Source organism: Aspergillus pseudoviridinutans (genome assembly GCF_018340605.1).
Source record: "Aspergillus pseudoviridinutans IFM 55266 DNA, scaffold_5, whole genome shotgun sequence".
Lineage (NCBI taxonomy): Eukaryota > Fungi > Ascomycota > Eurotiomycetes > Eurotiales > Aspergillaceae > Aspergillus > Aspergillus pseudoviridinutans.
The window spans coordinates 2,138,449-2,153,168 of NW_025091285.1; the positions used below are offsets into that span (position 1 = coordinate 2,138,449).

Genomic DNA, 14,720 nt, shown 5'->3' on the forward strand with positions numbered 1-14,720 from the left:
TGCAATATCTGAACAGAAAACGCTCGGTCTTTCTTTGGCGCAGTATCTAGCCACTCTTGCTGCTTCGAAAACTCTGGGGCCCTCCAAATCGCACGTTACCGTATTAGCTGTATCTAGTTTGCGATCCGAGATCACGGCCATTCGAGGCATGCGCATCTTGTCTCTCTCTCAGGCCTGCTTGAGACTACCAAGGCAGCAATCAGTTTCGACGCTTTTATCACGACAAACCTCCAATCCGTCGCTCCTTTACACATTATAATGGCTATGAAAAATCCCGACTCCCGTTCTGGGCAGAATGACGCCCAACTCGGACCCTTTGGTTGTATGTGATTCGAGAAGAATCATTCTATTGCTATATCTCTAACTGAATTTGCGTCTTAGATTCGTTTTTATCGCCCATGGACACCCCATACGAACCTGCACCCGCGCCACCTCCGGGTCCTGCGCTCCTTGATGACAATGAATCAAACATGCTGGATAATTTCTTCACTACGATGAACTCGAGTCATTTCACAGATGATTTCTGGCTGCGTAACCAGCCCAATAAATTTCTTGATCCGGTCAATTTCGAGTGGTCCACTGAACTGCCGCCTACGTTTGAAGGCTCCACTACTTCGCTTGGACAACCGTCACTTTCCCATCGAGGAATAGATAAATCTGGCATGGTACCGAATAATCAGGGCGCGAACTCGGACATATTCACCGCGGCTTCCATGCTCTATCAGAACGGGATGGCTGGATCTGACATCAACCCCGGGTTCGGACAGCAGCAATTCCCGTCCATGCCAGATCTCAATTTCAACCATTCTGTTTCAAACGGTCACGGTAAGACTCAGCAGTCCAACAACCACATATCTTCCAAACAGCCTAGCGCTACCCATACGCGTCTGCCTGTTGGCTTTCATACCTCGGAGATGCTATTTGACGTACGGGAACCGATTTCTGCCGAACATCACGCATCAGCAAAGGTGCGCCCACTCCACTGGGGCTCTGATGTTAGCTTTATGGACCAAGGTTACATCGCGCCTCCTGATCAACCGAATGAAGAAGAGCGGACAAAGGAATTGCTCGGGAATTTGGAGTGCCTTGAGCCTCAAAGCAGCGCGGCGAATACTCGAGCTCCTAGCCCGGAGCGGACAACGGGTGGTTACAACTCTCATTGGGGAGATTCCGGCGGGCCAGTTCCGCTCACCAGCCTACAAAGAGAATACAATCACGCCCTAGATGACTATTCGCAGCCAAAGAAAAGACAAAGGACTTCGATCAAGCAAGAAGACGATGAACACTCTGACGCAGATAGCACGAGACCAAGATCAAGACGCTCGAAGAGCTCAGCTAGTGGCAAACCAAGGCGAGCATCAAATGACACAATCCGAAAACCCAAGCTGCAGCAAGGAGGAAAAACTGCCCGTGAGAATCTCTCAGAAGAGCAGAAGAGGAACAATCACATTTTGTCAGAGCAAAAGCGCAGGAATCTCATTCGACAGGGCTTTGACGATTTGTGTTCACTTGTGCCTGGGCTGAAGGGCGGAGGCTTTAGCAAAAGCGCAATGCTCACCCAGGCTGCTGACTGGCTCGAGGATATTTTACGAGGGAACGAAATGCTCAGGGCACAACTAGCAGAAATGAAGACGATGAACGGCTTAGTGATGCCCCGATGATCACCGAGCCAGTTACGCGATGACGATATCTTTTCATTTCTAATCCCTGCAAGACATGGTCTTTATTTTTGACTTGCTCTATATTGAAGCGTTTTAGCGATTTGAGAGTGCACCATTGCCAGAGGAAGACGCAGGCGTTCCCTTCCAGCGGATCTGGAATCAGGTACTGGCAACATTTGCACTTGCTGCCACAATAATGTTGTTTCTTCTAATTTATATTACTGGTATATAGCATTATACCCTTGAAAAATATCGATATCGTACCAAATACTACCAAACTCAGGCCAATGTGTATACATTGATCTCCGATATGTGGAGAGTGTGGTTGAGGTCGCACCGATTGTTTATGTTGGTAGCTTAGAGATATAGAACAGATGATCTCGGCAGTGAGAGTGTTTGGGTGCGACATATCTTCATACCTGTTGCGATATTGTAAAAAGTAGCCATGAGGGATAGACCCTGAGCCACTCTCCTCCAGAGGAATTCTCGTCCTATGGAATAGATACTATGTAGGAGAGATACCCCATAGATAGATCTGGCGATATTGTTTCCGGACGTTGATTGTGCCCCACTCACTGGCTCAGCAATGGTTAGTCCTCAGCTGATTAAGCATGTGACAGTACCCGTAGCGCGTTGTTGGCGGCACATCAAACCAAACCAAGAGCCTTCCTTGGCAGACTTGAAATAACAAACTCACTCTGTATCCCATCATCCACGATTTAAAATATTCCGGAGTTTGAATTGAGCAGCTGAGAAGCAGCGCTATGCCACCGAAGAGAAAGCGTTCTAGAGAAGGCGATGCGCATGACGATCCAGCGCGCAACAAGCGTTTCGCGTACTTGAAGCCCCAAGTCCGGCAGGTTTCCGAGCGGACTATCAAGTCGAAGTGGACAACGCTCCCTGAGCCCGTTCAAGACAAGATTCGTGATTTGTTTCGAGCGGTTGAACGACCGGTTATCGTGCGGCAGCAGAATGAGCGAAAACGCATCGAAGCGCAGGCGGCTGTGCAGGCAGTTGTTAGGAAGTATGTTGATTGCTGAGCATTGAATCTGTCGCGTGATCATGATTGCAAGACGTATGGTCATTATTGACTGACATATTCAATTTTCAAGTCTCGGAAAGCGACTTCCTCGAATGCCGTTTCCTCCTGTCACGAAGGAATCGGTGTTTGACTATGAAGCGGCGCTGAATGAGCATGTATGTGATTTCTCGTGGAATTGTTTGGTGCCATACTGATGTTGAGTCCAGGTATCTCTTGAATCTAGCTTAGCAACTATGACCGATAGTATTGATCTCTTGAAGGCAGAAATTGAGAGGGAAGAGGCCTTATTGGCCAGAGAATCAAAACAATTGCAAGAGATGGAAAAAAACGCAAATCGAGCCGAAGCAGAAAGGAAACGGCAGATGAAGAATGTGAGTCTCCTGAAAGGTTCTGGTCATAGAATAAGTTGCTCATCCTTTTGAAGGAGCATCCGGCACTACGGCAGCTCGACGATATCCCCAAGACTCAGGGCCAAGCGGCTCATTTTACAATTCTGGAACCAAAAGATTCACAATCAGGTTTTGACGAGGTATGGACCAAATATGTTTTTCAAATGCCTGACATTTTTCTGACGTCCAACTCTAGCTGGAGAACGATCCGGAAATCTCAGGCTTGTTGAGACAATTGAACGGGCATCTGAAATCGATGCAGAACAATGTCGCCCCTCTCACTGGCCTTAAGGATGCGCTCACCCGATCGGAAGCAGCCCTCAGTCTATTCTCAGCACCTGAAGCACCCTGACTGATGCAGCCTCTATCACACCTGCCAAATTGACTGAGTATCTTACCCTCAAACTGGCCTTGAGCTCTTAGAGGAAGCTATGCCACAGACCGACCTCAACCCCAAATTCGTGGCAAACCCAACCGAACAGGTGTACTGATGCTCCGAGGCGGCCCAGAGCATCCAGTTCACTTGTCCACGTCACAAGGATCATGCCCGATCTTTGAATGCAATCTGCAGTTGTGCAACAGCAGCTTTGGCGCATGAGCTGAAACGGGAGAATCAGGCTCACTTTATCCAGAGAGGGTCCCAAAGCGAGTAGCTGCCCATGGCAGGATTTAGATCCGATGAAGTACAATTGAAGGTACTACTTTTGTACCTAGATACATTCGTCGCCTAACATAGCGCCAAATGGGGTGTAGCTACCTCGGCCCATCACGTCAAATTTTAACGACGTTCTGTGATTGCGTGAAAATGTCCATCTACAGCCTTGGTTACCGAGCAGATGGGAGCACACTCCATACAGACTACGGGATAGGCGGTGTTGGTTGTAATTGGTTTGCCTGTGGATCCCTATTAAACCCCATGCTTCTCAATAGCCGAACAGACCGTTTGGCCTACCAGAATCCAAAGTGCTTTTGCACTTTCAAAATAGGTGCAAATGATAAATATTAGCATGTACCAAGTTTGTGTAACACAACGTGATTCAGACCGAGGCAGCCTGTAGCACATGGCCCTGCAGCTTCCGTTTGCTGATGGCTGATAATAATAGGTAGATGGGCTGCAATAATCGCTCATGCCCGAGGCACCACATCCCGAAAGCAGGAACAGTTCCGCCACGGTGGTTCCCCCAGTGCGGAGGAGCCCGGGAAAAAAGACGGGCAGCCCGCCCGGCCATCAGTAGTCATCTCGGCGGGGAAATCTGAGCATAAGGCGATCACAATCGCTCGTCGTCGTTGCACCCCTCAGCTCGCAGCTAGGCAAAACCTGCTGTCTGCTCCTGCAAATGCGTCTGATTTATCTTCCTCTAAAGTGATCTTCGATGTCTGCAGGTCGCCATCGGAACTTGCTCTTTCGTGTTCCTACAACCAACAGCGACATCAGCGAGCCGAACTTTGCGCAACCGCTTTGCGCCCGGCCAGATCAAAGCGATCGATGACGGAGAACGGCGCCGCGCAGACGGGTACAGCCCCGGATGGACAGCCGCGTAACGGTACAATGGAGAATGTCAAACTGAATATGGCGGAAGGCGACTCTTCCAGAATGGAGTCGGGCTCAAAGAATACTGCCTCACCACCGGTGAAAGCTGATAATAGCGCCGCGGGGACTCACTCTAGCCCCAAAAAGCGTCGCAAAGTTAATCATGGTAAGAAACTGTCCTGGTTATGCATCTTGCAAGGATTCTGGCAGCGGCCGCTCCCCGCGTTCGCATCTTAGACCACGTTGCTGACCACACTGCCAACGCTTTTGCAGCATGCGTCTACTGTCGACGATCGGTAAGCCCACATCTTACCTACTGACCCCGTACATTCTTGATCCGCCACGCTCTCCGGCGTCGCGACTCTCAATTGTCACTATACGGTCTACTTTCCGAGAATTCATTCGCTAACGGCAGGGTACTTCCTTATGTGGCACAGCATATGACTTGCGATTCGGTACGACCTTCCTGATCCATTTCCTTCAGCTTGCCTCAGTGAAAAAGTATCGCAGGCTTCGATTTTGGTGAAAGGTTCTTAGCTGACATTTTACGTGGATTAAATAAAGGAGCGGCCGTGCACGCGGTGTATAAAGCGCAACATAGGTCACTTGTGTCATGACGAACCCAGGGAGCCTTCAAAGCGGGCGCGGAGCGAACACGAACATTCAACTGCTGAAGAGGAGGGTCATTCGAACAATGAGTTTTCCAGTGTTCAAGGCATGCCTCGAAACGTTGATGTTCAAGATTCTGCTGGCCAGCAAATCCTTGCCGATGGAACTATCGCCCTTCCCCCTTCCTCTGTTAGTGCTGTGCAGCATAACAGCATCCCCTCCTCCTCTGCGCAAAACAGCATAGGCCCCAACTCCCAACAGCGTAAGTCCTAAGGCGGCTGCCTGTATTTTCTGACTGGTGCTAATGAGAGAACAGTGCTGGGCTACAACGACTGGCTCGGAGGACAAAGCCAATTCCAGGATATGCACACTTTCCACCCGTCGTACATGTTCAATGCGCCGGAAGTCACAAACGAATACAACCTTCTGGGAGACTTTCTCAGCAGCAGCCTTCTAGATGACGGGGGAATCTTCCCAAATGATAATCTACAGGGGATATACTCCGATCCAACGTTGATCAGTTCAATGGCCAATCTGGATAATACGGCCTTACTGCAGCAAGCTCAGCCCCCTCAGCCAACGCAAAGTCAACCGCCTCAGAACGATTCCGTTCAAGGTCCAAGCTCCACGGTGGTGAACGATAAGGCAAGAGAGACTTATTATATGACTGCGGCGGATCCTTCAGGTTCAGACCCACCGGAAGAGCGGATGAACAAGCTTCTCAAGGCGAAATACGATGCTGGTCTTCTGAAACCTTTTAACTATGTGAAAGGCTACGCTCGCTTGAACCAATACATGGAGAAGAACATGAAGCAGTCATCTCGCCAGAAGATTCTGCGGCAGCTGGACAAATTCCGACCCAAATTTAGGGAGAGAATGCAAAGCCTGACCGATATCGAACTCATTCTTGTGGAGATGTGGTTCGAACGAAGCCTGATGGAATATGACCGTGTCTTTGCTAGTATGGCGATTCCCGCCTGCTGCTGGAGGCGAACGGGGGAGATCTTCCGCGGCAACAAGGAGATGGCAGAACTTATTGGCGTGCCAATAGAGAGTCTGCGAGATGGCAAGCTGGCAATCCACGAGATCATTGTTGAGGATCAGCTCGTGAGCTACTGGGAGAAATTCGGCGCTATTGCGTTCGATAACACTCAAAAGGCGATGCTCACAAGCTGCACACTAAAGAATCCGAATTCGAGTAATCCCGGGAATGGGATTCAGTGTTGCTTCTCTTTCACAATTCGGAGGGACAATCATAATATGTGAGTGCTCAAGAACATCCGTTGCATGCCTGAGAATTTGCTGACAGTACACCCAGTCCTTCGCTCATTATTGGCAACTTCCTACCGTCACAACGAAGAAGCAAATGATTGTTATCTGAGTTTAAAATTTGGTCTATCTACGGGCGTATCTAGGGGAATTAGGCTTTGTTATTCGAACTATTCCGGTACATAGTTCTCGCGCTTGTCCTTTTCCTTACTTCTTTTATGGCTCTAGGGCAACTCCATATGAGTGCTACTAGAGAAACGTTGTTCGATATCCTTTCTGTGACGCTTGCACGGTTGTCAAAAAAAGAAGATGTTACATATCCTCCAAAGCTTTCGAGGAACCGAATTGTATTAATTGCGTGTCGGAGTGGTTATATATCTTATGCTCTCATGGCCTTGTGTCTTGACCTCTGACTATGGACTAGACCAGTCAGGTGAACGCCAGTTTGCTATGAAGTTGATAATATCACCCAGCAACTGCGGTCTTCCAGAAAACAGATTTCTACTCAGTATATACCGCCGGGCTCTTAGTAGAAGCGCTGCTTCTCATCATCCAAGTAGCACAGTCAAGTTCCAACCGTCCAACTACAGTAGCAACCGTTGTGATATGAGAACAATGACATCCAAGGATCTTGAAGAACGATCACTCAATGTCCTAGGTAAGTCGCAGTATAATCTGGCACCGTCCTCTCCATCCATGATCTCTAATTATTCATCGTCTCAGCGCTCGCTACACAAATACAAACGTGGCTCTCCAGTGCAAGACACCCTGAACAATCCCTGATGCTGGATACTTCGGTCGAACTCCTTGACAACTATCTCGGCGATATACCCTTGTTCCCAACGGCACTCTCATCAACCATACGTCGCCGGTTGGATACTGAAGGAACGAAGCTATGGAATACATGCACGCAACTAATGGCAGTGTCCGCTTCTGCCGACAGTTCAGCGCTGAGGCTACTGAGTAAAGGTTTTGACATCTTCACAACATGCTTCTTCTTCCGCAGCAGTTCTGACCCTTGTAGTGAAAGCTCTTGCTTTTGCAATGCTGGATTGTGCCACGTCTGCCCACAATCAAGGTATGAGTCCACCTACCTGAATAGGTGACCGTTTCTGAAGGCTGTCCCCAGGAAACAGCCGAAGCTTGGAGCTTGCTTTGAGAGCAGCACGTACTTGTATGGGTGAGTCTCATCTATCCCTTGCAAAGTTCCAGCTCTGATGATGGTATTCGATGCAGATCAAGCACTTTTGGATCTTAGCCAGAGCATCATCGGTGTAGCGGCTACTCGCTTAAATGATATGTCTAGAAACCAGAGCAACCGCTACAGAGCAAAAGTCGAAGCCTACATGACAGAATACTACATGCTGCGTGTCTACTTGGTAATGAGCAATTCACGCATGATATTCGTATCGCTGACTCTGATGACATAGTCCTGGCTGCAAGGTAGATCCGATATTGCAGAGCATTTATTCTCCAAGGTCCCGCAAGCGAGCCGAGGCGGACATCAAGAGACTGTTATGGATATCTGCTATCAAGTTGGGGCACAGGCAATCTCACGTCGGCAGCTCGATGTGGCAGCTCGATGGCTTGAAAGAGCTTTGAGCTCAAGCGAGCTTCTTCAGGAGGAAATCCAACAAGTCAGTTCGGACCTGAAGGATAAAAGGCTCCGGGTCTTGATCACTTTCGGTGAGTTGCCATGAGGCTATGGTACTTTTGAGTGAGCTGATGGCTTGCAGCCTGGGTCAGTCTTCAGCTCGACACGGCAGACGCAAAGCGTGGTCTTGACAGAGCAGTGGTGTGCTTGAAAAGTGTAAGTCGAAGAAAAATGTATCCTATCGCTGTTGACAATTTGCAGGAATATGATGATGCATTTGAAGCTCATGTTCTTCAACTCGAGATTCTTAGTAAGGAGAATGTTTCCGACTGCGATGAATATGCTGAAAGTGAGAAGATAACCGTATCCCGCTTGTGTCCCATCACTTATCCAGACTTTCAGTCCTTCGACGCGCCATTGCAGCTTTGAAGCTAAACGACGCTGACCTAAAGACGTACGTTTATTTTCTTAATTTGCATACTCATCGTCTAAAGGAGAAATAGTATCCTATACTTCATCCATAAGCTCAAGGAATCCAGGTAGGATCCCATGTACTGTTCTCTAGCATAGTGGTATTGACAAGGAAGACCCCAGTTATTCCTGGAAAGGATCAGACAGCTGTTGTGTGACAAGCTTGCTGTTTCAGACAAAAGAGGCTGGACAGAGCGCGTCTTCATCAGCCTTGTTTGGGCATTGACCGAATCTCATCCCTCTGCCCTCGGTTGCATAGCTGTATTGAAAGACGTGACTCAAAGTCTGTTTGAGTTTGAACGCCAGCATCTCAGCGAAGAGGCAACCAACGCTTGCTTGATTGTGAATCCATGTAGAACTGGCATACACTTGCAATTGCTGACTGTGGACGCAGCTGGTCTGGAAGCACATTGATGCAGCGATATCTATGGGAGACATGTCACACGCAGAGCGATGCTGTGAATTCCTGATCGAACAGCCTCTATTCCAAATATCCTCGGACAGTAAAGGCAAAATTCTAAGGTAGGCATTCTGGTGGCCCGGGAGCGTCCTCTGCAGGAGATTACTCAATCTGGTCCTAACAGGAAGCTGATCTCCTGCTCCCGAGGCGATTCAAGCGCACTTGAGGCGCATAAAGCCATTGTTAGACACCTCGAAGAATGCAAAGCCTCAGCATCTACGCTGTACATGCTGTATGGTGTAGCTTTACGAGATGATGACTATAGTCTTGGTATGTCTGCGGAGTGTTCTTTATCAAATATCTAACCGAACTCCAGGGCAAACATGTCTTAGGTCGTTGAGCGAGCTAGGGCAGCAGGGAAAGATATATCTCTCTTCATGTGTTGCAGAGGCTCGACGCTCAGGAAATACCCGATTTACCACCGAATGTCTTCAGCAGCTTATAGCAGGCATGGATGACGATTCGTTTGGAGCAACATCCGTCTCAACACTGTTCCAGTATGTCTTGCCCGTGTCTGACAAATGGTCACTGAGCTGATTCATTGTATAATATTGCTTGCTCAACTATTGAACTCAGAGGACCGCGACAATGCAGCTTCAATAGCCCATCTCATATCCACATTTGAGGAAGGTCAGCTTCAGCGCAATCCAGAGGAAGTCGAATACTAAGCCGAATCAGCCTTGAAAAGTGCGGACAACGAAGGCAGAGTGCCACTCTGCTCAGCCAGTGAATTAGAATGGTTTGCGAAGAAGAGCTACAACATAGCCCTTGACATACATAGAACATCCCCTTCGGAGCCTGTCCTACGGCTCTTAGGCATATCCCTCAAGGTAACCTCAACATGGAGAACAATGCTATATCCTCTAACACCGGCACAGTTCACAGACTTATACCATAAAATGACTGGAGCCAAAGACCGAGCCTTCATGTATCTCCTTGGCGAGTACGTCAGATCCAATGTATTGATATCCGAAGCCCGTGGCCATACTCCCTCTTCTGCGAAGGTCATTATTTCAAGCCATCTGCTTGAGATACAGCGGACTGACAACGCCTAGGCCTATAAGGAAATCCGCCAATCCGTCCAGCGCTTCGAAACACACATTCAAGCTCAACTTGATACATGCAACACCTTACCCGAACGGGAGGCATGGATGCATAAGCACCGCTTCCTGATCGCCCTGGACTTCGAGGCAGCGATCAATCTCAAGCAATGGAACGAAATCCCGGACATAATCGAGAGAGCCAACAAGATCCTCGACGACCACCTCTGTTCAGTATTCCTAGACCGCATCCTCCGCTCTGGGGCATCAGCTCCCAACATCGCACAGGTCGTCAAGGTGAAGCAACCTCGTCCGGTGTTAACAGTAAATCTAACAAAGGCACAGGATATAATATGCATCTTCCACTCCTCGCCGTCCCCGTCCTTCAGTGCTGGGGCCTTTCACCAGAAACTCCCCCGGTATCTACGGTGCCTGTTTCAAATAGCCGTAGAGGCGAAAGACTACTCGTTGGCAGAGCCAGTCCTTCAGCAAGCTATCGACCTATCTCGCGATGGCTCAGCAGACACAGACTTGCCGTTTGAATATCCGAGCGACGAGCTTAAATGGCTGGCAACCATGGCTTTTAATAGAGCGGTCGATTTATATCTTGCCTCAGCTGATGAGGACTGTCGAAAATGGGGAGAGATTGCGTTTACACTGGCTGGTTTCGTAAAGGATGATGGTGGTGCGCTGTTAAGAATGCTGCGGCAAAACTACGCCAAACTTATGTGAGTTACGGGTTGAGGTTTACTCGCTTATATATTACGCTACGGGAGTCTTCACAATTTGATTGTATACTCAGGCTTGAAGGGGTTCGCAGAAAGGCCGGACCACAGAGGCCCGTTATGAAATTCTTCGTTGGAAATTGCTCCCGGTGTCTGTCTGATTGACCACATATCCATAAATAAGATGCAAAAGATTGTGATAAATCCAACCTCAAACTCCATCGAGCTTTGCCCGTAGCTGACGGCAAGACCGAAAAATGAATCACAGCATTGTGCAATGGGCAGAAAGGGTGATATGCCATGTCGAACAAAACTTTGCGATTGACCCAGAATAGGAGTGCTGGCGAAGGTGAAAGAAATAAAGAGGATGAATGAATGCATGAGAAATGCAAGACACTGGAACCAACCAATCCGCTATTCACCAGGATTTTCACCATTATCATTAGAACGTACGATTCTCGAGCCCTGATAAGCGCCGTTTTGGCGCAAACTTGAAGCCGAGTGCATTCGATGTGGACTTTGCAGGGAATTCTGTTTCCTGTCATTTTCCTTTCCGCTGCTGTCCGTCTCGATCTCGACATTTCCACAAGTTTTAGGTCGAGCAGCCAGGACTCGAAGTGTTAGGTCCAGTTCTCGCTCCAGTTCCTTCTGGGAGTGGAGAGGCTCTGTGGAGGTATGCAGCTTTTTCCTGTAAGCCTTCAATGTGCGGCAAACCTGGTCCGTAGATGAATTTAGACTTCCAGATTCTGTCTTTGACAAGATTCTGCCACGGGAGCGGAAGTCCAGTGATATGCGGCGAGCATGATTATTTGTGTTGCTGAGCTTTTTACCAGGTGTTGACCTTCTGGTTGGGGATGGTGACTTGCGCAACTTCTGAAGCCGAGAGTGCGAAGGGGGAGAGCGACGGTCAGACCTTGAGAAAGGCGAAGGCGTAGCCGGTGCCGATTTTTCATTCTTCAAGGAAGAGGGTGTGAGAGAGATTTTGGAAATTTTGCGAGCCAGGGACTGTGAGGAGTCCCGTACAGGAGTTGGGGTTCCTGTGATGTTGTCTTGCCGCTGGAATCCAGCAAGCTCGTGTTTGGATAAAATCTTGCGCAGAGGCGGCTTGGAGACCGTCGGATTTTTCGAGACACTGTAGATTTCTTCCTCTGATAGATTGTTTTGGGTATAATCCTGAGATTGCTGTGGTTGCACCAGTAAATCCCATATCATGACGACACCGTCAATACCAGCGCTAACCAGTGTTCGACTAGGAGGTTTCCCGGTGCAGTCAGAATCTCTGGTCAGCAAGCATACATCGCTCACGCCTTCAGCATGGCCGAACTCGGCAGTAAGAAGCGCTTCGCGTTCCATGTCGTACACGCGAATTGATTTATCCGTGCTTGCGACTCCGATAAGCAACGTGGGACTTTCCCCTGGAATGTGGGAAGCCATGCTCAGAGCAGTCATGACCACTGTGTCGCTTGAATCTAAATCGGTGGCTCGGAAAGAGTGAATGTGCTTCCCTGAGTCGAGGTCATACTGTTGTATACAACGATCAACAGTGGATATGATTAGAATATTTGGGTCTTCTGTAGATAGAGTCATGGAAACTGGAGATGCCTTAAGCGTAACAGCCCTGGATGCCAGATACGCAACGGCTGTTTCTCCGCTGGTTTCTCGAGTCATGCGTTCTCGAATGAAAACTGTGCGATCTGAGGAGCACGAGAGAAGCTTCTCGCCATTCTTGACGAAAAGTAACTGATTCACTGACCCGACGTGATCATCCATGGTCTGCACAAGTTCCAGGCTTTCTTCAGTGCTACGGAAAAGCTGAACCATGCGATCTCGACCAGAGCTGGCAATGAGACAGGATTCGGAGTCTAAGTGAAGAGCCACATCTGTGATCTCTGCCTCGTGAGCCCGAATCTGATTGACACATTTCCACGACTGTCCCGAAAGGACCCTAAGCTCAAGGTCAATGTTTCACTTCCCTATGCTGTCTGTTTCAATGGCAGGAGTGTTGAATACCTCAAAACACCCATTTTATCTCCCGACACGAACAACTTCAAATCTTGAGTCGCCCTCAAGATTTTCAACTCGTTTGTTTGACTTTCATCACTGACCAGAGGCTGCTCTACCGTGACTGTCCTAGAGACCTTACACCTGCCTTTTGTATCCCAAAAATTCACGGTCCCGTTGGACGACCACGTGAAAAAGTTTGCTTGGAGTTCGTTGAGATCTGGCAACGGAGAAATGCCGAGGACCGCATCTCTATGAGCGGCAATCGCAAGTGGTCTCTCACAATCGTTACTTATTGGCTCTACCCGATGGATCTGGATTTCTTTGTTGGAATTGACGGTCACTAGATGTGATCTGAGGGATCCCATACAAGTGATCGCAGGTCCCTTGACCTTTTTACTCGCTGAGATTCGACCAGAAGACTCTGGCGAAATTGGGCTCGTCGGCCGGAGTGACTCCAATGAGAACCTCTGCATCCTCTTTTCCCGACCACCGACCCAAAGGTAACCATGATCCGGATCAATGGTCAAAGAGGTGATGCCGAATCCCACGTACTTGATCAGGGATAGTCTTGGAGATACCTCACTGTCGTCCAGGAGGCAGAGAGCACCGTCCTCGGTTCCTACTACAGCTTCACTGTCTGATATGCCTGCGACACAGGTGAATACGCAAGTCCCAAAAGGCCCGAGGAGACAGTTTCGTCCCGAAAGCGCTTTCGGGGCCAGGCTGGGGGAGCTAATGGCCGGATCCGCATTCAGGCGGGACTTTGATGGCGATACAGGTCTTGCTTCCGGGAGGCGCCATACCTTCACATGTCGAACGCCAACGCTGCCACCTTAGTTAGTCTTGCTGCCGGTAACGATCAGGGATTGAGCCCAACAACGTACGTGACAAGGCTCTGTCCCGTCCAGCCCATGTGGCGAACAATGTTGATGCACTTATTGGTCGAATGTAGCCTAGCCGATCCGGACTTCAGACTTACAGCCCACACGAAGAGGAAACCGTCGTTCACCTCTCCGAGGGTGGCGAGGTACTGGGAGTTAGGGCTGAAGGAGAGGCTGCGAACGCCGACGGTGTGCTCGGTCAGAATCGACAGGGGAACCTCCGGGGACGCGTCTTTCGCCGTAGAGAAGATCAAGACTCGGGGGTTATATCCAGTCTGTTTTCAGATTAGCGGACTAGCCACGCTCTTCAATTGTGCAGAGAAAACGAATGGGCTACCCACCTCTCCTACGGCAAGGAATCTTCCATTTGGGCTGATTGACACACTAGTAACCGCCTTTATCCTTTCCCTCGATGACCAGGATCGCGGGCTGTTAGTCTCGGCGAGGTCACTGGACGGAGATCCATTGTGGGTGTTACTGTGTGCATTTGCTCTGATGTTGGATATCGATTTTGCTCTCGTATCAGGCGTCGATGGAGGCGTGGATTGGTTGTAGAAAGATGTAACGGGATTGATGCTGCTCGCGGAGGGTCGTGCTTTGAAAAAGCGCTGGTTTACATTGTTTTCATCATCCAGCTCTGCGAGGATGGCCGCCGAACCGGCGCATAGCGCAAACGATCTGCTTTGGTCGTGGCTTGAGAAGCCATTCGGGTCCGTCGCAGTCGTGCCGATAACCGTCCGGAGGGAAAGGGTGGATTGGTGCAAGGAGGTCTTGTTAGGGGACCGGGGAGCTCTCAGACCAGGCGAATTGGAAGGTGTGATGCGTAGGGAAGAACCCGGGCCAGCATTCTTGCTTTTGACTGTCAATGAACCACTCGCCATCCCATTTAAATCCGAATTCAGATTGCGAATATTCACGTTCCCCCAAGGGTGCTAGAAAGCCCGTTTGCATTTGTCGTGACGCTGGGATCGCCTGTCAAAGCTACTGTCAACGGAATCATCCAACAGATACACCCTTATCAGCCGTGCTCGTAAGCGAATTCCG

The 14,720-nt window shown here is 49.3% G+C and overlaps 5 protein-coding genes across 5 annotated transcripts; 4 read left to right on the forward strand and 1 right to left on the reverse strand.

Annotated features, from left to right (window-relative positions):
• Positions 1 to 258: 258 nt before the first annotated feature.
• Asppvi_007804 (basic helix-loop-helix domain-containing protein) lies at positions 259 to 1,661 on the forward strand (the record flags this gene model as incomplete). The annotated part of the gene is made up of 2 exons (XM_043303687.1): positions 259 to 322; positions 382 to 1,661. The coding sequence occupies 2 exons, from the start codon at positions 259 to 261 to the stop codon at positions 1,659 to 1,661; spliced, it is 1,344 nt and encodes a 447-aa protein (XP_043159622.1).
• Positions 1,662 to 2,425: 764 nt separating this feature from the next.
• Positions 2,426 to 6,602, forward strand: acuM (gluconeogenesis transcription factor RDS2; the record flags this gene model as incomplete). The annotated part of the gene is made up of 10 exons (XM_043303688.1): positions 2,426 to 2,685; positions 2,774 to 2,858; positions 2,910 to 3,074; positions 3,128 to 3,232; positions 3,289 to 3,415; positions 4,196 to 4,789; positions 4,897 to 4,919; positions 5,188 to 5,494; positions 5,549 to 6,494; positions 6,551 to 6,602. 10 exons carry the CDS (start codon positions 2,426 to 2,428, stop codon positions 6,600 to 6,602), a joined length of 2,664 nt encoding a protein of 887 aa, XP_043159623.1.
• A 1,119-nt stretch (positions 6,603 to 7,721) lies between these two features.
• Asppvi_007806 (uncharacterized protein) lies at positions 7,722 to 8,201 on the forward strand (the record flags this gene model as incomplete). The annotated part of the gene is made up of 2 exons (XM_043303689.1): positions 7,722 to 7,880; positions 7,932 to 8,201. The coding sequence occupies 2 exons, from the start codon at positions 7,722 to 7,724 to the stop codon at positions 8,199 to 8,201; spliced, it is 429 nt and encodes a 142-aa protein (XP_043159624.1).
• A 1,724-nt stretch (positions 8,202 to 9,925) lies between these two features.
• Positions 9,926 to 10,798, forward strand: Asppvi_007807 (uncharacterized protein; the record flags this gene model as incomplete). Its single annotated transcript, XM_043303690.1, has 3 exons — positions 9,926 to 10,030; positions 10,082 to 10,363; positions 10,412 to 10,798. The coding sequence occupies 3 exons, from the start codon at positions 9,926 to 9,928 to the stop codon at positions 10,796 to 10,798; spliced, it is 774 nt and encodes a 257-aa protein (XP_043159625.1).
• A 407-nt stretch (positions 10,799 to 11,205) lies between these two features.
• Positions 11,206 to 14,557, reverse strand: Asppvi_007808 (uncharacterized protein; the record flags this gene model as incomplete). Its single annotated transcript, XM_043303691.1, has 4 exons — positions 11,206 to 12,736; positions 12,802 to 13,620; positions 13,680 to 13,951; positions 14,018 to 14,557. 4 exons carry the CDS (start codon positions 14,555 to 14,557, stop codon positions 11,206 to 11,208), a joined length of 3,162 nt encoding a protein of 1,053 aa, XP_043159626.1.
• Positions 14,558 to 14,720: the final 163 nt, after the last annotated feature.